This window comes from Xyrauchen texanus, chromosome 18 (assembly GCF_025860055.1).
Source record: "Xyrauchen texanus isolate HMW12.3.18 chromosome 18, RBS_HiC_50CHRs, whole genome shotgun sequence".
Lineage (NCBI taxonomy): Eukaryota > Metazoa > Chordata > Actinopteri > Cypriniformes > Catostomidae > Xyrauchen > Xyrauchen texanus.
This window is the reverse complement of record NC_068293.1, coordinates 7,104,603-7,127,624: the sequence shown is the minus strand read 5'-3', so window position 1 is coordinate 7,127,624 and position 23,022 is coordinate 7,104,603. Positions and strand designations below refer to the sequence as shown.

The 23,022-nt window shown below is 36.8% G+C and overlaps 2 protein-coding genes across 3 annotated transcripts in view; both read left to right on the top strand.

Annotated features, from left to right (window-relative positions):
* Positions 1 to 3,503, top strand: part of map4k4 (mitogen-activated protein kinase kinase kinase kinase 4) — a 62,263-nt gene extending 58,760 nt beyond the window's left edge. Inside the window, exon 26 of the mRNA XM_052148113.1 lies at positions 1,299 to 3,503. Within this exon, the coding sequence (XP_052004073.1) occupies positions 1,299 to 1,382 (84 nt within the window). The 3' untranslated portion in view covers positions 1,383 to 3,503. The remainder of the gene's footprint in view (positions 1 to 1,298) is intronic.
* Positions 3,504 to 9,286: 5,783 nt separating this feature from the next.
* LOC127658687 (interleukin-1 receptor type 2) lies at positions 9,287 to 22,792 on the top strand. Of its 2 annotated transcripts, XM_052148115.1 has the most exons (10): positions 9,287 to 9,381; positions 9,778 to 9,853; positions 13,845 to 14,109; positions 16,538 to 16,703; positions 16,775 to 16,952; positions 17,587 to 17,649; positions 18,023 to 18,088; positions 18,626 to 18,761; positions 22,347 to 22,480; positions 22,626 to 22,792. In XM_052148115.1, the coding sequence occupies exons 1-10, from the start codon at positions 9,364 to 9,366 to the stop codon at positions 22,763 to 22,765; spliced, it is 1,242 nt and encodes a 413-aa protein (XP_052004075.1). In that variant the 5' UTR covers positions 9,287 to 9,363; the 3' UTR covers positions 22,766 to 22,792. The 2 variants fall into 2 exon arrangements, with proteins under 2 accessions (XP_052004075.1, XP_052004074.1); XM_052148114.1 differs by lacking the exons at positions 9,287 to 9,381; positions 9,778 to 9,853 and adding an exon at positions 11,445 to 11,586.
* The last annotated feature ends 230 nt before the right edge of the window (positions 22,793 to 23,022 follow it).

The window sequence follows — 23,022 nt, the reverse complement described above, 5'->3', positions numbered from 1 at the left end:
GTCTGGTCTCTGGCTGGGCCACTCAAGGACATTCACAGAGTTGTCCCGCAGCCACTCCTTTGTTATCTTTGCTGTGTGCTTGGGGTCATTGTCCTGTTAGAAGATGAACCTTCGCCCCAGTCTGAGGTCCAGAGTGCTCTGGATCAGGTTTTCATCAAGGATGTCTCTGTACATTGCTGCATTCATCTTTCCCTCGATACTGACTAGTCTCCCAGTTCCTGCCGCTGAAAAACATCCCCACAGCATGATGCTGCCACCACCATGCTTTTCTGTGTAGGGATGGTATTGGCCAGGTGATGAGCGGTGCCAGGTTTCCTTCAGACATGACGCTTGCCATTCAGGCCAAAGAGTTCAATGTTTGTTTCATCACACCAGAGAATTTCGTTTCTCATAGTCTGAGAGTCCTTCAGGTGCCTTCTGGCAAACTCCAGACGGGCGGTCACGTGCCTTTTACTGAGGAGTGGCTTCCGTCTGACCACTCTACCATACAGGCTTGATTGGTGGAAGGTTCTCCTCTCTCCACAGAGAAATGCTGGAGCTCTGTCAGAGTGACCATCGGGTTCTTGGTCACCTTCCTGACTAAGGCCCTTCTCCCCTGATCACTCAGTTTGGCCGGTGGCCAGCTCTAGGAAGAGGTTCTGGTAGTTCCAGACTTCCATTTACAGCACTGTGCTTATTGGGACCTTCAATGCTACAGAAATTATTCTGTACCCTTCCCCAGATCTGTGCCTCGATACAATCCTGTCTCGGATGTCTACAGACAATTTCTTGGACTTCATGGCTTGGTTTGTGCTCTCACATGCACTGTTAACTGTGGGACCTTATATAGACAGGTGTGTGCCTTTCCAAATCATGTCCAATCAACTGAATTTACCACAGGTGGACTCCAATCAAGTTGTAGAAACATCAAGGATGATCAGTGGAAACAAGATGCACCTGAGGTCAATTTTGAGTGTCATGGCAAAGGGTGTGAATACTTATGTACATGTGATTTTTAACAAATTTGCAAAGATTTCAACAAACTTCTTTCATGTTGTCATTATGGGGTATTGTTTGTAAAATTGAGGAAAATAATTAATTTAATCAATTTTGGAATACGGCTGTAACAACAAAATGTGAAAAAAGTGAAGCGCTGTGAATACTTTCCGGATGCACTTTAAATTATATTTAGCAAAAATGTGTCATCCACTGACAATATTGATATCGAAAAATCTATATTTTTAGACCACCCTAATTGATGTGTAAACGGTAAGATGTAGATGTAATGAATGTGTGTTCTCTCGTTTTGTTTCATGCAGGTCTTCTTTGCATCGGTGCGTTCTGGAGGCTCTAGTCAGGTTTATTTCATGACTCTGGGTCGCACCTCTCTGCTCAGCTGGTAATCATGCTGACTGTTGAAGGAAACGCACTATGGAGAACAACAATGAACCTGAAGAACACAATGCAAGTGTTGAACGTCAGCGGCCGCGCTACACAAACCGCCAGATTCCGCTCTATGACTGAAACTGAACTACACTACATTCGATTAGACAAAAAATCCAATTGTGTCCTTGTGCAGCGTGCTGCATGAGGAAGGGGCTTGAGTATTCTACAGTATTATTGCTAGTCTGTGTAAATGTCTTTCTCTAGAATTGGATAGAATTCGACTCAACTGAGAGAAACGGTGACATTTTGCCGCTGTGATGCTCAGACGGTCACAAATAGTGTAATGGCATTGATGAAACAAAATTGATTTTTTGTCTTTCTTATTTTTTGTCTTTTAGTTTAATTTCGATTTTTAGATATGTTACGTTTCTGTTGTAAATGTATTCTTACCAAGCAGAGAAGTTGTGGAGGTTACCCCGAGAGGTTTAAACATCACCTGACAGACTTTCTCTTCTCCTTTGAGAGCTTTATCATGTTATTAAGAGGATAACACAATCAATTTTGCTTTCGTCACATCAAAAATATAGAAACTCCAGTTTTAATGCGAATCTAAAGTTGATCTAATGTGAATCTAAAGTAGATTTAATGCAAATCTAATGTGAATTTCATGTGGTTTGTGGCAGAATGTGCAGGACACTTTGTTGCCTCTTTTGACAGATTCATCATTCGGCAATTATAATCTTTCTTTTTAATCTTTAACAACAATATAAAGGGGTGGAGATTGTTAGTAAACAAGGACATACATGTTTATCTGTTTCTCACCCACACCTTTCAAATCACTTCAGAAGAAATGGATTTAAACACTGGAGTGTATGGATTAGTTTTTTGATGCCTTTTATGTCCTTTTTGGAGCTTCAAAGGTCTGATCACCATTCACTTGCATTGTATGGACCTACAGAGCTGAAATATTCTTCTAAAAATCTTCAATTGTGTTCTGCAGAAGAAGGAAAGTCATACCTATCTGGGATGACATGAGGGTGAGTAAATGATGAGAGAATTTTCATTTTTGGGTGAACTATCCCTTTCAGCATCCCTGTAACATTCTGTCATTGATACTGTTTCTGTCTGGTTTCTTTAACAACCATCCACCATAATTAAATCTGTGTTAGGAAACTTCACCTTAGGTTGTATTTAAAAGATGATTTATCAATGTCGTGGACGATTATTATGATAATTCGTAACTGAACTGTATATATTTAACAAAAAGGCTGCACTGCTTGTGTTGAAAGAATAAAATGGAAAAGATGAGCATGCAAATAAATCGACTAAATGCTCTCCATATTTGCTGTTTCTTTAGTTTTCTATCTTTGATCTCTTTTTCCAAAGTGTCATAAAAACCCCACGCACAAACATCTACTCCACTTAATGAACCTGTTGCATTGTTCATTTGGTTAATCTATTTTTTTTTTCTCAGTTTGTAAGTTGTATGTTCAGTGGATGTCTCACATCTGCTCTCCCCACATACAATATTTATATATTTCTGTTCATTGATTTTGATTCTGTTAGTTATTAGTATTTTGACAAGTTGTTGAACTTTCAGTAAAATCATGAATTTTTTTGTTTTCAAGAAAAAATGTAATTGTGACTGGCAAAAACTAAAAGTGAAGCATTCATGTTTAGAAAGCACCACAAAACAAAAACGGCTTTATTTTAATTTGCTTGATGCTTTAATCTCCTTGGTACTTGACATAGTTAAGAAACGTAACCATCGATTGTGAGGTTTCTGGTTTTACAGTCTTATGGGTTTTACAACAATAGTGAAGTAGTGGACCATATAAATTCACCTGGAATTAAAAATGTTTCAAGAAGCAAAGAGTTGTTACACTAATGCTGATTATTGTATTTGTTTCATTTTAAAATATTAGGATTTTTTACTTTAGTTATGATCCACAATTATTGTTCATTAATAATATTTCAGATAGTGTTTCCTCTGCGCTGCTTTGACTTTCTGAATATGTTCTTGGCTGACTGGTTGTCTGTTTTCAGTCGTGGCACTGTATCGTGTGTCCTCTCTGTATATGACAGGAAGTCCTGTATTTTCCTGATGGTCTTTTGTTTTTCTTTGAAAATAAACTCTGTTTAATTTAAGGAATGCTGCTTGTTCATTGTAATTTCATTGCTTTGGTAAATTATAAGTTAATGAATCTGATTAAATTTAATTTGAGTAATGTTTTCAATGTAAAAATACTTTACAGGTTGTTGCTTCATTGGAGACCCAGAATCGGAATTTAGGCAATAACAATAAAGATACAACATACAGTACAATACACGCCATCCCCCTGTATCCTCTAGACCGGTGGTGCTGGGTTGGAGGAGGGTTTCAGAGAAAATCTTATAGCACACTGCAGTGAAACAGGCTTGTCTGCAATTTAAAATGTTAGACACACATAAAATATGCAAATGTATTGACTAACAGATTACATTTCGAAGAACTATCAGCTCACGGCATGTTTGAGTCTTTAAAGATTACTGTCTGACATGTAATGATGTCATAAGGTGTGACAGGGTAATTTTATTAAAGGAATGTGCTGGATTTAGTACAAATTAAACTCAAATGCATTTGTGGAAAATTTTTGTTTAAATGATCATGTTAATTGCCAAAGATTAATTTTACTTTGGCTTCTGTCAGTTTTTTTGTTGTTGTTTTTTTTTAAAGCAAAAGTCTGGATGACAGTTTACAACAGAAGTGAATGGGACCAATCTGTAAACATTAAAATACTCACCGTTTCAAAAGTATATTGGCAAGACATAAAAAAAAATATGAGTTAACATTATTTTAGTGTGATGCTAATCTTTTGTGTAAAGTTTTCTGCCGTTTGCATAAATGCGTAATGCCATGAACCCCAAAACAACCATAAAACCATGATTTAAAAACTTTACAGCTCAAATTATACATGAGTTTTAACAGAAGAATTCATGTTGGTGCTTTTATAAAATTATAAGCTTCACATTTTAAATGTCTTTTTAAACCCTTCAAAAATTGGCCAAATATTGTATCTCACTGGATCCTCAATTTTTGCTCTTTTTATTTAAATTTGTTTATAATTTTTTTAAAGGGAACGAGTCAAAAAATTGTTTTGTGGTAATCAACATTATGCCACAAATGCTTGATTTAGCTCAACTTGTATTGAACCCAGAATATTAATTTTAAGAAAAAGGAAACTTATGTGATGTGTTGTCCTGTGTAGTCCTGTCCAGTGACAGTCAAAGATGACTCGCGTTTCCTTAGCAGTTGTCAAAACAACCATAAATATTAGGCAAGAAGCCAGCAAGCGTTCTAATGGAAGAAATCCCACTACATGCAATCTAGTGTCTTTCTCAATAAGTCAAGACAAGTTTCTTTAGTGTAAGAGTGTGAGTCAGCGAGAGTGTTGCACTGAAATTCCATGAAAAAATCTGATGACCAGGTGAATTGATACACGCTCAAAATTCTAGTAATTATTTTTAAGTAACCATTACTTGAAGAAAACATGACTAAACCAGCACTCACATTTCAGCCTATACAGCAAATTTGACTTGGTGTGAAAGAATGTACCTCTTTATTTCAGTTATTGTGTTGTGTTGCTTCTTTTTGAATCTCGTGCAGTCATGGAAAACCATCACAAAAGAGCAATGCATTGAAGAGCAGCCAAACAGAAAATCTTAAACTTGGAATAAATATTAATAAATACAAATATATATTTCTATAGAATATGTAAATGTACAGTACTGTGCAAAATGTCATCATCCAAAGTCCAGTAAACATAAAAAGTTAAATCAATATTTGGTCTCCTTGGTACACCTGGACACAGTTTTTCTTAGTTGTTGGCAGATAGGATGTTTCAAGCTTCTTGGAGTATTTGCCACAGTTCTTCTGTCTATTTCAGCTGTCTCAAATGATTCCGTCTCTTCATGTAATCTTTGCGGGTGTATGTCACCTTCTTGTCAGCTTGGACCAGCCTGGCCATTCTCCGTTGACCTCTCTAATCAGCCAGGCATTTCGGTCTACAGAACTGCCGCTGACTGGATGTTTTTTGTTTTTAGCACTATTCTCTTTACGCTCTAGAAATTGATATGTATGAAAATCCCAGGAGATCAGCAGTTACAGAAATATTTTAACCAGCCCATCTGGGAACAACAATCATGCCACGGACAAAATCACTGAGATCACATTTTTCCCCATTCTAATGGATGTTAACTGAAGCTCCTGACCCGTATCAGCATGATTTTATGCAGTGCACTGCTGCCACATGGTTGGCTGATTATATAATTGAATGAATAAGTAGATGTACAGGTGTTCCTAATAAAGTGGCCTGTGAGTGTGTATATACTGTATATGTATATACATATTCTATAGAATTATATATTTAGATTTATTAATATTTATTCAAATATTGTTTAAGATTTCCTGTTTGGCTGCTCATAATCAAAATGCATGCAGAATCAAATGCTCTTTTGTGATGGTTTTGCATGACTTTCGAAAGGAGGCAACAGCATTCAATGACACTAGTATACAGTATGTATGTACAGCTCTGGAAAGAATTGAGACCCCTGCAAAATTATCAATTGCTCTTGATTTACTCATTTAAGGTATGTGTTTGAGTACACATGCATATTTATTTTATTCTATGAAGTACTGACAACATTTCACCAAAATTCCAAAATAAAAATATTGTCATTGTCATCCTATTTGCAGAAACTGACAACTGTTCAAAATAACAAAAATTATTTGTAGTGTTTTCAGACCTTGAAAAATGCAAAGAAATGTTCACATTCATTTTTAACCAACACAATACTAATATATTAACTCATGAAGAGTTCAGAAATCAATATATGTGGGCCTGGGTAGCTCAGCGAGTATTGATGCTGACTACCAACTCTGGAGTCACGTGTTCAAATCCAAGTCATGCTGAGTGACTCCAGTCAGATCTCCTAAGCAACCAAATTGGCCCGGTTGCTAGGGAGGGTAGAGTCGTATGGGGTAACCACCTTGTGGTCATGATTAGTGGTTGTCGTTCTCATTGGGGCGTGTGGTAAGTTGTGCGTGGATCGCGGAGAGTAGCATGAGCTTCCACATGCCGTGAGTCTCCGCGGTGTCATGCACAACGAGCCACATGATAAGATGCGCAGATTGACGTCTCAGGAGCGGAGGCAACTGAGACTTGTCCTCCACCACCCCGATTGAGGTGAGTAACCACACCACCACGAGGTCCTACTAAGTAGTGGGAATTGGGCATTACACACTGGGGAGAAAAGTTCAAATATCAATATTTGGTGGAATAACCCTGATTATCAATCACAGCTTTCATGTTTCTTGGCATGCTCTGTGCCAGTCTTTCAAATTGCTGTTGGGTGTCTTTATGTCACTCCTGGCACAGAAATTCAAGCAGCTCAGCTTTGTTTGATGGCTTGTGACCATCCATCTTCCTCTTGATCATATTCCATTCTGTATATTGGGCTGGCCATGACAGGGTCTTGATCCGGTGCTCCTCTATCCACACCTTGATTGACCTGCCTGTGTGGTGTGGAGCATTGTCCAGATGGAAAAACTATTCTTAGATTTGGGGAACATTGTCAGAGCAAAAGGAAGCTAATTTTCTTCCAGGATATCCTTGTAAGTGGCTGGATTCATGCATCCATCACCAAGACAAATCTGCCCGATTCTAGCCTTGCTGAAGCACCCCAGATCATCACCGATCATCTGCTTCAGCTATATATATACACTCACCTAAAGGATTATTAGGAACACCATACTAATACTGTGTTTGTGTTTGTGGTGGAAGCTTCCGTTCCACCACATCCCAAAGATGCTCTATTGGGTTGAGATCTGGTGACTGAGGGGGCCATTTTAGTACAGTGAACTCATTGTCATGATCAAGAAACCAATTTGAAATGATTCGAGCTTTGTGACATGGTGCATTATCCTGCTGGAAGTAGCCATCAGAGGATGGGTACATGGTGGCCATAAAGGGATGGACATGGTCAGAAACAATGCTCAGGTAGGCCGTGGCATTTAAACGATGCCCAATTGGCACTAAGGGGCCTAAAGTGTGCCAAGAAAACATCCCCCACACCATTACACCACCACCACCACCAGCCTGCACAGTGGTAACAAGGCATGATGGATCCACGTTCTCATTCTGTTTACGCCAAATTCTGACTCTACCATCTGAATGTCTCAACAGAAATCGAGACTCATCAGACCAGGCAACATTTTTCCAGTCTTCAATTGTCCAATTTTGGTGAGCTTTTGCAAATTGTAGCCTCTTTTTCCTATTTGTAGTGGATATGAGTGGTATCCGGTGGGGTCTTCTGCTGTTGTAGCCCATCCGCCTCAAGGTTGTGCGTGTTGTGGCTTCACAAATGCTTTGCTGCATACCTCGGTTGTAACGAGTGGTTATTTCAGGCAAAGTTGCTCTTCTATCAGCTTGAATCAGTCGGCCCATTCTCCTCTGACATCTAGCATCAACAAGGCATTTTCAGCCCACAGGACTGCCGCGATACTGGATGTTTTTCCTTTTCACACCATTCTTTGTAAACCCTAGAAATGGTTGTGCGTGAAAATCCCAGTAACTGAGCAGATTGTGAAATACTCAGACCGGCCCGTCTGGCACCAACAACCATGCCACGCTCAAAATTGCTTAAATCACCTTTCTTTCCCATTCTGACATTCAGTTTGGAGTTCAGGAGATTGTCTTGACCAGGACCACACCCCTAAATGCATTGAAGCAACTGCCATGTGATTGGTTGATTAGATAATTGCATTAATGAGAAATTGAACCGGTGTTCCTAATAATCCTTTAGGTGAGTGTATATACTGTATATATACACCGATCAGCCACAACATTAAAACCACCTGCCTAATATTGTGTAGGTCCAACCCGCATTTCAGAATAGCAATCTGAGATGATATTCTTCTCACCACAATTGTACAGAGCGGTTATCCGAGTTACTGTAGACTTTGTCAGTTCAAACTAGTCTGGCCATTCTCTGTTGACCTCTCTCATTAACAAGGGATTTCTGTCCACAGAACTGCCACTGAAATGAAATCATCAAATGCCTTGTTGATGAGAGAGATGTCCCATTCTGAGATGTGGGTTGGGCCTACCCAATATTAGGCAGGTGGTTTTAATGTTGTGGCTGATCGGTGTGTATATATATAATAAACTTAGCTGAATTCAGTATCTGTGGGGAACTACAAATGTGTCATTTCCTCTTTTAAAAATAATATATAAAATCTGAATACACATTCATACATCAAAATGCATTTTATATAAAAATGTATAACTTTATGTTCAGATTTATAATTTCAAAACAATATCCTGATTATGTGTGTAATATACACATAATATAACATATATTACACACCTTGCTGAATGAAGTTTCTGTAGGGGAAACTTATGTCATCAATTTCCTCTTTTTTTTGTTTTTCCAAAATGTGCAAACACGGGCAGTTTGCATTTGTTTTAGAACATCACGATCGGAAGGAGTCCACTTAACACGCACTCGTGTATCAAAGTTATGATTTGGTGAAGAAATTGCCCTTTAAATGTTAAATGCTGAGAAATCAGATGATGGCTAACTGTGGTCAAACACACACGATCTTTCTATTATCTGTGTGTAAAGTGCAGATTTTGTGCGTGCAAGTTTATTGTTTGATTGCACACAAACTACAGCACATAACAGCACAAAATATTTTCAGAAGCACCATTAAAGCAAGACGATGTTACTGTGTCATCTTCACCAGACACATGCCACTATGTTTGTGTATGATGGAGAGTTAGGTTTGGAAATTTGTAATTTCCAGTTATTGATGAGGAACCATCTGGTACATGGGAGCAGAATTTCCCCTGTAACCTGTCCATATAACTGTCACACAAATACCAGAGCTCTTCCATAAGCTGTCTGCATCTCAAACACAAGAAAAACTCTCCTCGTTCAAGATATTCTTTCATCATCATGATCATCAATAGGCAGGTGAGAGCCAGTGGATTAATACTCCAAAATGTACAGTTATAGATTCTTATAATCGTAACATATAGACTTTGAGCATGAATATTTCAGTACAAATGGATGGTTCTTGGATTATACTTGATTATTGTATGTTTTAACCAAAATAAGATGAATATAGTGTGTCAACAGTAAATAATACAGTTTTGAAATAATTGCCTAAATCAATATTAGGATTTATATTTGTTTGAACAACTAAATTTGTGTACTTTAGGAAATCCTTTACAGTTCAATCTTGATTGGCTCACGGTTATGTTTGGGATGTATGACAGATGTGCAGTGGTTATTATGAATGTTGGTCTGTGAATATATTAATATGTTGTTTTTTGTGTTGTGGTGAAAATGTCTATTCTTTCCATGCAGTGTGTCTTTGACCTCCACACATGTATTGTCATGCTGTCCATGAGATTAGTCTTTACTTCTGCAGTACCTCTGACAGGTGTGTAAGTTTATGAAAGTATAATAATGTGACAAAGCTCCATTAATATTACATGTGCAATAATAGAGGAACGGCTAACGTATATTACAGAACGTCCTGTCTACTTCTAGCCCTTCTTGTACAATCACTGTTACTGTAATACATACATTTCAGTTACATACAATACAATTACTTGTTCACAGTTTTGTATTTTATTCATCATTTTTGTCTTTTCACGAATATATCCTTTAGTCAATATTTTATCATGTCATATTCATTCATTTAAAAAAAAAAAGACAAAAACATGATTCAAAATGTAGAAACTATTTACAATTATTAAAACATGTATCAAACATGTTAAAGATTCATATGTTTATTATGCAAGATCAAACAACCTGAGCTCTTGAAATAATCGCATAATGAAAACACTGAAGCATGAGCTACTTTTTACAAGTTCCTCTGTTGGGAATCTGTCTCGTGACAGTTAGACAGTGTGTGATAATGTTGTACATGTTACGAGTTAATAAAACGGTATATTTACAACACAAGTTACACATTCTGACTAGCGTGTAACTTAGTTCACCTGTTCATTGGCTTCAGATGTAAGTTATTATATTACATTTATGTTGTGATATACATTAGCTGGGAAATTCCCAAATTATACTTTGACTGGATTATTTAAATAGTCTTTTTAGATTTTTCCTTTGCCAGAGCGCCAGCGCACGGAAGAGTTTTTTCCCCCCACAAGTTTAATGTTTATGAATAGATTTAACGTGAAAGAACATCATTAATCTTGGCAAACTATATATCATTTTAAAGGTGTAAGCCTCAAGCATCGATGATAGAGCTCTGTTTTTCGATGAAAAGCTTATAACGAATGTATTTCTTGCATTTATGTAAGCAGTACAGATCAAAACACACGTAATCAAAAACGGAGTACATACCAGTAGTGTCGTAATAACGAGCCACACACGCATCCACTGCTAAAAGTTCCAGATTGAATGGAAAGGTGCGGGTCCACTGAATAACATCCCATAGAGCATTTTTAGTCCAAAGAAACAATAACGTTGTAACATCGATGGTTATTCCTTTGTTTACATCGAGTTTCTTCAGGGTGAAGTATCATACTTGTCGGTTATGCAATAAAATTATGCATAAAAACAGACTCCCGGTAGCCGAACGTTATATGGGTGTGTTGCTTAGAGTGTAATGAACAAATTAAGACCGCACACACACACACAAATACAAAGATAGGCAATATATAGGTCAAAATATCCAAACACTGCGGTCAGTTTTTTTGATGTCATGATATGCTGATCCTATTATTTTGTCTTTACAACGAAAGCCAATGAAAGAATTGAAATTATATGACTGATAGAAAATGTAGCCAAGCAGTGCACGATTCCAACGATACCCGGGAAGTCTAAATTCCTCGCGAACAAGATGTTTTTTTATTTATTTGAATCAGCCACTCTCTATTGAGGAGCTAACCTGCGACGTAGGCTGTGACCACACCCCCGTCATTTGACAACAAACAAGCCATAGTAAAAAGACGGTTCCCCAGTCAACATCTGTTTTCGCGTCTTACTTACTGGACGGATTATCTCATCAAATGGATCGTCAAAAGAAGTTTTTTCTGCTGAAGATGTTTTATTTGCGATCACTCGAAGCAGCGATGACGAAATTGAGGAGAGTGAAGACAGCGTCGAGGGTGATATGCTTGAGGACGGAAAAGATGGTCCAATTTTACATCGGTGAGTTGCTATGTAACATGCACACATTATACGTGTCTAAACGACTGCCCATCAGTTTGATTGTATGGACGACCTTTAGTATGAATGCTGTCTAAACGACTGCCCATCAGTTTGATTGTATGGACGACCTTTAGTATGAATGCTGTCTAAACGACTGCCCATCAGTTTGATTGTTGATTGAATGGCCAGCCACATAAAAACTATACAGAATTATTTACTTGACATGCGGTGCTAATTATCTTTCCATTCTTTCCCATGCAACAGCTGTGTGGATTATTTTATAACTGAAAAAGCATGGAACAGTGTATATGATGACTAAAATAGCTTGCAGTACCCTTCATAACATTTGGTCATTAGGTTGCTTTTTGAGGTATCCAAGGAGGCTTCTTGGTACCTGGACATAGTCTTGGAAAAAATATTGCAGAAATCTCATTTTTCATAATATCTTCCTCAAATGTGAAATATAAACTGATGAGACTTGTGGCTTTCAATCAATTACCTAACTGGATTCATCCAGGTTTGTTTTCATTGATTTTTTCATAAAATAATGCAATGTTACTTGCAGTACAAATTATCTTCAAGACACTTTAAATTCTATAAATGTTTTTCGGTGTAAGTTTTTTCAACTTTTACATTTGGGTAATAAACTCCAAAGTGTCTTCTTTTTAAATATGTCTAAATTGTGCATGTAGAGCAAATTGTTCAGTAACTACAATTATTTTAGTTTGGGGATGTCATTTCTGGGGATGTGCCTCGGGCAGGGGAGGTAGAAAGGGAACTGACATAGTCTTGGAAAAAAGCTTGCAGGAACCCCATTTTTCATTATATCTTCCTCAAATTTGAAATATAAACTGATGAGACTTGTGGCTTTCAATCCTTTACCTAATTGGATTCCTCCAGGTCTATTTTTATATATTTGTACATGAAATAATAAAACATTTTTTGAAGTTCACATTATTTATGAGGCACTTCAACTTTTATAACTTTTTATTTGTTTGAGCATTATCAACTCTGATTTATTGTTAGTAGAGTGCCAAGTGTCTTCTTTCCAAAGAGACCTTAATTGTGCCTGTGGTACACTGTTCTCAGGAGCTATATTTATTTTAATTCAGGTATGTCATTTTCAGCTGTGAGCCCCTGAGTGGGGGTGCAGGTTAACAGGTTAATAATAATTAAAACATTGTAAGTGCATTGTTAATGTGTGTTAATATCTTGCGATATTGCTTTTTTCTCATCATATTTCTTTCAACAGTATGTTTTAATTAAGGCTGTCAATCTATTAAAATTTGGTAATTTTAATTTACAATTTTTATATACATTTTCTATACATTTAAAAAAAAAATATATTACATGATATTCCAATTAATTAATTGAATTAATCACATATATGAATATTTGCCCAAGAAAGCTCCCGAAATAAAAATTATTCACTATATGATTAAATCATTATAAATAATAAAATTTAAATCATTTTAAATATATAATAAAATAATAATTGTCATAAATAAAACACATAACATTATTGTGGAAGATTAGTAAAGCATTGATTAGACATAAGAAAAAAGTGGCTTTAGAAGGCAATAAGTTGTTTAAACGTTATTAAACGTTAGCCTATCATTGGCCAACAATCCACAGCAATCCATTATGCAATTGAATTGGTCAAGCTGCTGGAGATAGATTTATTATAAGGGCTTTTCTAAGGACGTGTCAATGTACACACGTGTCAGACAGACGCTTTTGGAGCATCTCATTTTAGTTACATCAAGTCATAAACATATGAAACTTTGAAGAACCATCTCAAGACCCTGCATTTGAAATTGCACTCCATACAGTTGTGTTTGAAGTCATTAACACGTCCTTATCTTGTGCTGTCTGCAGTCTGTAAGTGTGGTTTCTTCTCTGTACAGCTGCGTGTCTGTACAGCTGGAGTTTCGCTTACTGCCCCCTACTGAAAGCATGAAGTTGGCAGGTGCTCCGGTGGTAGAAATATTCCTTATTACAGTATGGGGGCATAATTAAATCCTTCAAAAATATATTCGTACGCATTTTAAATGTAATCAATTGCACAGAATCAATGCATTAAATCCACAGCCCTAGTTTTAATTAAAAGCATTTATTGTCATGATGCGTCTTTTTTGTCTCATCCACATAATCATTGACCAATTAAAACAAATCCTCATCAACAATGAGATTAACACTAGTGTATTTCTGGATTTCTTTGTATATTTGTTGTTCAATAATGTCTTGTGATGGTCTAGACAGCTGTGTGGTGGTGGGTACAGAGATCTCAGATCATCTAGTTCAAGGTGAAGCGGTCGTCATCAGATTTCCATTTTTTGAAGATGTGATTCGTGAGAGGAAACTGCGACTGGACAACAGCTCGACATTCCACATCGAACATACAAATCAGAGGAACCACAGCAGTCTGAAGAGCTGCCGTGATAGGGTGATGCAGAGTGGGTGGGGCATCTTGCTCCTCCCATCTCACACCTCAGACTCTGGGATATACACCTACACTCTTAGGTAAGATCTCACCACACTTCATTATAAACCTTCAATGTTCACACAGGACAGTACTGTACACTAAAAATGTACAATAAAACACTTAATTGAGAGTCTTACAATAAAATCAATCCCCTTTGCCCTTACGTTTTTAATTTGCAGTCAGCATTTGTGATTAGTGAGATCAGTTAGTCAGTATAATTGAGTTAAAACTGATACAAAAATAAATGTCTTCAAGTGTTATCATAACCTGCAATAGACTCTATATGTAGAAATATTTTAGATCAGGGATTGTTAAACTTCTTCGGCCCAAATACTGCAAGACATTTTGTGTTTATCTGGGAGCCACACTTGCAAATCCGTACAATATGCAACATCATTTGAACTGAAATGAATTATTTGAACATGTTCACAGACGCAATCTAATTGTAAATGTCAACCTTGAAACTGATAAAATCACATCCAGTTTGAACTGTAAACAAATGTCACTGAAAATAATGCTTTAAGCTTTCTCAAAGCATTATCAACACTGTATTGTTAACCCTTGTGTCGAGTTTGTTTGCATAAACACCTTTTGTTTTCCTGGTCAAAAATGACTGACCCACTAAAATTGTTTATGAGTCTCTCATGTTGCATATAGTATCACAAGATGTTGCATTAGATCTTTTTGTCAACTTCATTTCTAGTAATGGACAGAATTAATGGACAAAAAAAGACATAGAATTTGTATTGATAGAAGGTCTCATCTGAGTGAGCTAGAGGGGGGTACTCTCATAATTATGTAATAAATATATAACCACTTGCTAAATCTACACAAAATAGGTGTCGTTCAAAAGCTTAGAATTGTGACTTTATAATGCATATAGCTGATCAAACCCATTCTTAAATACTGATTTTAAATTTGATGACAAAATTGAACTGTTCCGATTTCATAATTTGCAAATTTGTAATTACAACAATTATATTCAGAATTGGTCAAAGCATCAAACGGATGAGATATTCATGTGTTATGTACTATTAGAAAGGTCTAATATTAAAATGTATCAATTAGTACAATACAATGAGCAAATTAGTTTCACTCAGTGAGTATGTATGAAATTCCCTTCAGATACACATGAATATAATAAACGTGTCTTTTTGTCACATTTTTGCTTATAACTTCTGGCATGGCATATAATAACTTACAGTAGATGATCCCAATTGAAATGAGCCCAAACACAATTTAATTTGTTGTGTAACTCTTAAAATATTATTTAAAGACTGTACATAGTGTGGTAAGTGTGTGTTTGTGTGTGTGTGTGTGTGTGTGTGTGTGTGTGTGTGTGTGTGTATGTGTGTGCGTGTGTGTGTGTGTGTGTGTGTGTATGTATGCATGTGTGTGTATGTGTGTGCATGCCTGTGTGTATGTGTGTGTGTGTGTATGCCTGTGTGTGTGTGTTTGTATGTATGCCTGTGTGTGTGTATGTGTGTATGCATGCCTGTGTGTGTGTGTTTGTATGTATGCCTGTGTGTGTGTATGTGTGTATGCATGCCTGTGTGTGTGTGTGCATGCCTGTGTGTGTGTATGTGTGTGTGTGTGTGTGTGCATGCCTGTGTGTGTGTATGTGTGTGTGTGTGTATGCATGCCTGTGTGTGTATGTGCCTGTGTGTGTGTGTGTGTGTGTGTGCATGCCTGTGTGTGTGTGTGTGCATGCCTGTGTGTGTGTGTATGTGCCTGTGTGTGTGTGCATGCCTGTGTGTGTGTGTGTATGTGCCTGTGTGTGTGTTTGTGTGTGTGTATGCCTGTGTGTGTTTGCCTTTGTGTGTGTGTGTGTGTGTGTGTGTGTGTGTGTGTGTGTGTGTGTGCATGTGTGTGCGTGCACATGTATGAGGACTTTGTGTGTGCAAGGGGTTTATTTACCGATAACAACCGGCTGACTGTACATTATCCTGCTTATTACACTGCTACTAACCAAACAAATAAGAACATAGACATAAAATGTGATTTGTGTTTAAATGATTTGATTATGTAAGAAGAAATATATCATTGAACAGTTGAATTCAGCCTCCAGTTTGTGTTGTCGGAGTTCTGTTGGTGATTATTTTGTGAAAATGACCGTCTGACTGCTCATTATGCATCTTATTACAAGACTACCTGCCAATTAAACAAAGTAATGAACATAAAATATTGATTTGAGTTCAAATTATTTTATAAGCTTTCTTGTAGAGATCACACAGTGAGCCTAGAAGCAGGAAAGATAACTCGCAATACCTGGATGAGCGGTCTAATATGTAGATGTGCGGTTGTTAGAGAGCCATGTAATAATCTTTTATGACAGTGACGAATTTTTCTTTGAAAAATGAGATGTGATGTAAAATAAACTTGCAGAAAGACCTGTATAAAATATATGCTCATTTGACTGACATTAAATCAATTTTAAATAGATTGTGTAATGTGTTTCTCAATCAGGAGCGACACGTTCTGTTTCACTGGCAGTATTGCAATAACCATCTATGAGACAGAAGAGCCAAACATGACTGTAATGCCATACAATGCATACGAAGGAGAAGATATAAAGATTATTTGTCCACATCTGAAGTATTACAAAAGGGCAGAAAATCCAAAGTGGTATAAGGTAAGTCACTGCATTGGGGGGGTTATGGCTGTTTGTTCTTATTTGTCAATTGTGGATATTTTGATTGACAGGAGTTTCAGACCACAGCTCTTCCTGTTGGCAGAGGACGGTATACAATTGAGCGAGGCATCATCTTGGCCATCAGAAACATTTCTGTGAAAGATGAGGGCTTCTACACTTGTAGGTTAAAAGTGATTTTTAACAACACCCAATATAATGTGAGCAGGACCTGGAGAGTTCAAGTGTCAGGTGAATGAATTCCCCACATCGAGATCCTTATGTTAGTCATATAGATGATTCTGGCACCTACAGTATATACATTTTATGACCAGTGTTGGGTGTAATCTGATTACAAAGTAATTCGTTACTGTAATCTTATGACTTTTAGGAGAAAATGTAGTATAACGCATTACATTTGAAATTCTTGTAGTCAGATTACAGTTTCTGACTTTCAGTTAGTAAAAGTACATTAGGATACAAGTTATGTTATTTATATAGAACACATGTAGAACATGAATTATGTTCACATGTATGTCTGTTTGTGTTTCTGTTTCAGTCGAAGGGCGTGCTTCAGTGAACAAGGAAGTAATATAGACATTGTTTTGAATTCTTTGAGCTGCAAAAAACCTTTGCTGTGAAAAGTGTTTTAGAAAATATCGTACAAGTAATTAGTGAGGGGATTACATTTTTCGATGAGTAGTCTGATTACAAGTATTTTGTAGTGGATTACGTACCCAACACTGCTGATGACTAATGCAATGCTTCTTATTCTTGCAACACCTGCAAACGTAAGTCTGTCAGATGAGCGAACGATGGCAGGTTTAATGGCTCCCTCTATGTCTTCAGTAATTTTATACATTCTCATATTTTCCCGATTCTATAGTTCCAGAAACAAAAACTCCTGCGCCGGAAACTGTTACCTCAAAAAACCTTAAAGTTTTCACATGTAAGTATTAGAAATGGAGTCTACTTACGATCCATCCTATCCATTTTATATCAATATTTGACCAACACTCTGATCTGTCTTTGATTGCAGACATGTTTCCATTAAAACTTACTTGAATTAGCACTTAATAGAAAAAATAAAAACAATTCTTTAATCATTTACTCACCATCATGTCCTTCCAAGCGTATGACTACGTATTACTTTTTTCTGTGGAACACAAAAGGAGAATTTTTAAAGAATCTTGACCAAGCTCTTTTCCATACAATGACAGTTCATAATGTCTGTCAAGATCCATTAAAAATAGTGCATATGAAGTCATGTGTTAATCTTCTCTCTGGTACGTTTTTTAACTATGTCCTTTATTTTCATGCAGCATCAAGTAATTTATTCCCTCACATTATCTTTCCTGTCAATGGATCCTTCACTGAAAGTCATTTCGGTGAGTTCACAGTGCACACTGCTAGCAATGTCATTTATTGTCAAGACAGATATTTAAAGGTGCACTCTTTTTTTCCCTATTATAAAAGTTTTACTCCTAAAGAAATGAATTGTACATTTGAAACTTATGTATAAAATCATGATCAGTCACATGAGATGAGGACTATTGTCATATCAGTAATATTATAAAAGCTGTTTTATTCTACATGGGGCAGGGGCGCCCTCATGGGAGCTGCCATTTTAGAATCACAAGACCAGCTGAATACTACATACTTAATCTCAGTAACCATCTTGTCATTGAACACTTTCACTCTTGGATTAAATTAATCATGGCTGATTGTAAATAGTGAATTTCTACAATGACATCTGAAACTGAAAACTGTTGATTTAGAATGTTGTGCATTCAGGCCACTAGGTGTCAGTGTAAGCCCAAGATGACACAAACAAAAAGTGCACGGTTAAGGATGATCCTCAGTAACACAGGCACACAAAACAAATACAGCTGAATTTAGTGTTCACTTGTGCTGTTAACTTTCAGGCTCAAGTTTGGCGATCCAGTGCACAGTGTCCATTGGGAACCAATCAGCGGAGTCCACAGATGTCACATGGCTGGTTGATGGCGCTTCAGTTGAGAATTCTTATCTGAAAGGACGTGCATTTCAGACAGATAGGAGGTACTGTGACTCCTAAAATTATCCATTTAAAGAATTTATGAGGAAATTAATCTAATTAATTACCTAAAATTAATCGCATAAAGTAGATCATGTTTCAGAGAAAATACCCCATATGAAGATAACTGAATATAAACACATTAATTAAAATAATGATAAATATAACATATCATTAATATAATAAGTTGGCCATTCTACAATTAAAAATTTTGAACTAATAAGTGCCAAACTGTTTAATTGACTGTTACCTCTATCGGCAACTGATTTCTTACATAGCTGTGGTAGTGTCATACATGTGTCTCTTGTCTCCGCAATTTCTTCACACATAATACAATAATTTCTCACTCCAGTTAATATTTGATTTATTTCCCATTTATTTATTTGGTAAGTAGCCATGTGAAAAGCTGGATAATGTACAGTCAGCCAGCCATTATCACAAAAAGAAAATAATTTGGCATCATGTCGCTAAGCTTCGCCCCGATTTCTATCGTTGCTCACTCTGACAACTTTGCAGAACTTCCCATTGGAATGAATGGGAGATTGCCGTGAACAGTGCGGTTTTTGACTAAATATTCTCATAAACAGAATGGATAATATTCTTACCTAGGCTGGAATGAAGAGTGACCTTGTAAAGCATATTTATCTGACATTTGTTGTGAAAGAAATTGTTAAATTACACAGTAATTTGATTGAAAACTGTGGAGACTGTGAATCAGAATTGAGGCAAACAATCATCACAGTCACATAAAAAGAAAAAAGCATAATTTGATGGTGATTACCTGATAACATTAGCAGAAGTGAACAGAATGGCTCATAACAGTTCATAACCTACTCACTATTATGCTGTGAACTCATTATTTACTATCGCCTTTACTAAGACCCCAATTAATATATACATTAATTATTATTAAGTTATTAGTTTATAGTTTAGCTGTCCGAAAGTATGCTCTTCTCCATATTTATTTAAAGATATTTTTTAAAAGAAAGAAAATACACTGCGTGAATCCTCTCTGGGTACCTCGTGTCTAGGCCTACAATTGACCCAGCAACAACGTTTTTTTTATTTTTTTATATTTTTACATTTCGTGGATAATTTCTGTAAAATTCTGCTTAAAACTGCTCAAACACGCATGGCAACATGCTAAGATAGGACTGGTCAGAACTGCTGTAAGGCGGGGCTTAGCATAGGGTCAATTCGCCTGTTTACCGAATTCAAAGCACTGCTGTAATAGACATTGTAATAGTATACTAAGTAATGTGTAATCACAATCATACATTAGGTCTTAAGTGAATATACTGTATTTTCTGTGTTTCTCTCTGTGTGCATGACTAAAACTCACACTCCCCGCACCTGTGGAGACAGAGTCCTTGCCGCCTCTTTTTTGTCTAACAAATAGTGAAACAGACAAATTTAGGAGAGCTGTCACAACGGGGGCAGCTAACCCCAGAGAGAAACAAATGATGCTGTGTGCGTCAGCATGTCAGAGCTGCAGAATGATTGAGCCCAGCTGCATCTTGAGGCCGATATACGCTGGAGAGATTGGAAGCTCATAGCTCATTACCTGAGAATGAGTCCACTTGCAAGTGTGTTTACTAAATACTTATTAGAAAGGCACCGCAGTCTTTGAGTCTTTTATTACAGAATTTCCAACACAACTGCCTCCAGTGGCCGAAGCAGGAAGTGTTGTTGCACGTGTGAGCTTCAGTTTACAGATGATATGTCCACAAAAGGAGAAATGCATCCTCCGAATCGCTGTAATCATTGATTATGTGATCCATTTCACTGCAAAAACCAGCGTCTTATTCACTAACCACCTGCGATGCTGTTTAATCAGGTGCTAAATGTGCTGAAATAGCTTGTACCTTGAGTATTTAAATTAAGTCATTGCGATTCATTTCAGCGCAGGCTTATCATATATTGTAAATTATTCACAAGACAGCATTATTTTACCGGCGCAATTAATGTTACTCTATTACAGCCAGTGCAACATGGTTACATCATCGGAGGTTGGCATGATATTTCCGATACTTCCGGTATCAAAGGATCGTCCACATTATGCCCATTCACTGAAAAGCTCCATCTCCTATCAGACATTTTTGCATCGGCTCCAGTTCATTTACCCTCCCCTGTGGTGCGACTGGGTGTGCCTCACTTCAGCAGCATGGGAGACTCAGATTCGTACAATCAGTGACAAGTGCAATTCAGAAGTTGCATTTTTCCCACTAACATAATTTTTTTTTTTACTCCAGTGATGGTTAGGTTTAGGTTCAGGATTTGGATTAGGTGGTTCAGTTTATAAAATAAGCATTCCTTTTTACTGTAAATATTACTGCCTGTACAGCTGAAAACAACTCATTTCATATCTCGCTTTTGGCGCCACTCCGTGGACATTACACCCGGACAATGGAGCTCATATGTGACCATACGGCCAACAAAACGAATCGCTTTTCCACCGGGAACAGTGTTTTACATTTCGTTAAGCACAGACCGATTTTAGTTAAAGAAAAGTAAAACTACTTTTTCCAATTTTGTGGTGGTGGTGGTGTAGTGGTCTAAAGCACATAACTGGTAATCTGGTAATCAGAAGGTTGGAGGTTTGATCCCCACAGCCACCGCCATTGTGTCCTTGAGCAAGGCACTTAACTCCAGGTTGCTCCAGGGGGATTGTCCCTGTAATAAGTGCACTGTAAGTTGCTTTGGATAAAAGCCTCTGCCAAATGCGTAAATGTAAATGACCAGTTACTTCTTTAAAAACTGTAATCAGATTACATGACATTACTTCATCGAAAAATAAAATGATTTCCAGTTAATTTACTTTCAAGTTGCTTTCTTAAACTCCTACTCTATTTTTTCCACTCAACAAATTCTAAATAATGTCTATATTTTCTCCTTGTTGCTTCATGCAACATCAACTTAGCACCTCCCATTTCTCCTTTACAATGCAAACAGATGTACAAACAAACATAATTCATATTTGAAATATACTGTATTTTACACACAGTAACAAATATTATTTAAGAAATACTTGTAACTCAAGTAATGTACTTAAAAGTAATTTACTTTATTGAAAGTCAGTAACTGACTGTAATCTAATTACAATAATTGAAAATGTAATGCATTACACTGCGTTTGACTAAAAAGTTAATAGATGACAGTAACCAAATTATTTGTAATCAGATTACACCCAACACTGATTACAGCCTGAGAAACGAAGGTTTACATTTAAAAGGAATGGTTGTTTACATTTTCTATTACTCATGGCATCAGTAATTATTCAAATGATGAGAAGAGTGTCATAAATAGGCATATACAGTATATATATATATATAAATATATATATATATATATATATATATATATATATATATATATATATATATATATCATGGTAGTCTGCTACATCCTCCGCAACCTAGCAAACTTGAACCAGTCTGCAAGTGAATTGCAGTCTGCATTGTGCATTCAACACAGATTTGCATGATTACTTCAGTGAATCAGCTGCTAAAACAAGACAGATAGCACAAGCAAATAAACAATGCTATCAGTGGGCGCAGTTCACTCTTTGCTAATCCACCCTGTGTTTTCAGGATCTCAACCAATTACATTGAGGTGGAGCTTGTTATCCTTGAGCTACAGGAGGTGGATAATGGAGTACAACTGAAGTGCATCAGTCAAAACCAGGACCGAAAACAGGAAGTTGTCACTCAAATTATACTGACAGGTGGGTCTCCCTTGGTTAGAGGGCCTGCAGTGTGCTCCCTTTTAAGTGTCATGTTTGATATGAACGTTACATTATGAACTTGTGAATGCCAAATCTAATGTGGTTAACATCATATCATATTTTCTCTCTCTCTCTCTCTCTGTAGACTCTGCGAGTGTTTGGTTGGTTGTATTTGCTTCATCCTTCTGTTTCATTATAGTGCTGTGTGTTTTTCTTTATCATTTGTGCAAAAGGCAGCAGAAAGAAGAGCACTATATTCTGGCTCGACAGAACAGCACCTTTTGAAGATGACCTATCCTCACATCTGTTACTTTGCTCGTAGTCTTTGTCATAATTTAGTGAAAATAAATTCTTGATCTGATATGTTGAATTGGTCTTGTGCTTTTATTTTGAAGTTTTGTTTCACTGTTCTTGTCTTGTGTTTACTGCATGTATAAAAAAGCATTAAAATTTAGAAAACCAGATGCGCAAAGTTCACTTTATAAATCCCATTTAGTGAAGCAGTGTGCATACACCGAGGAGCTTTATTTCTCACCACGTCT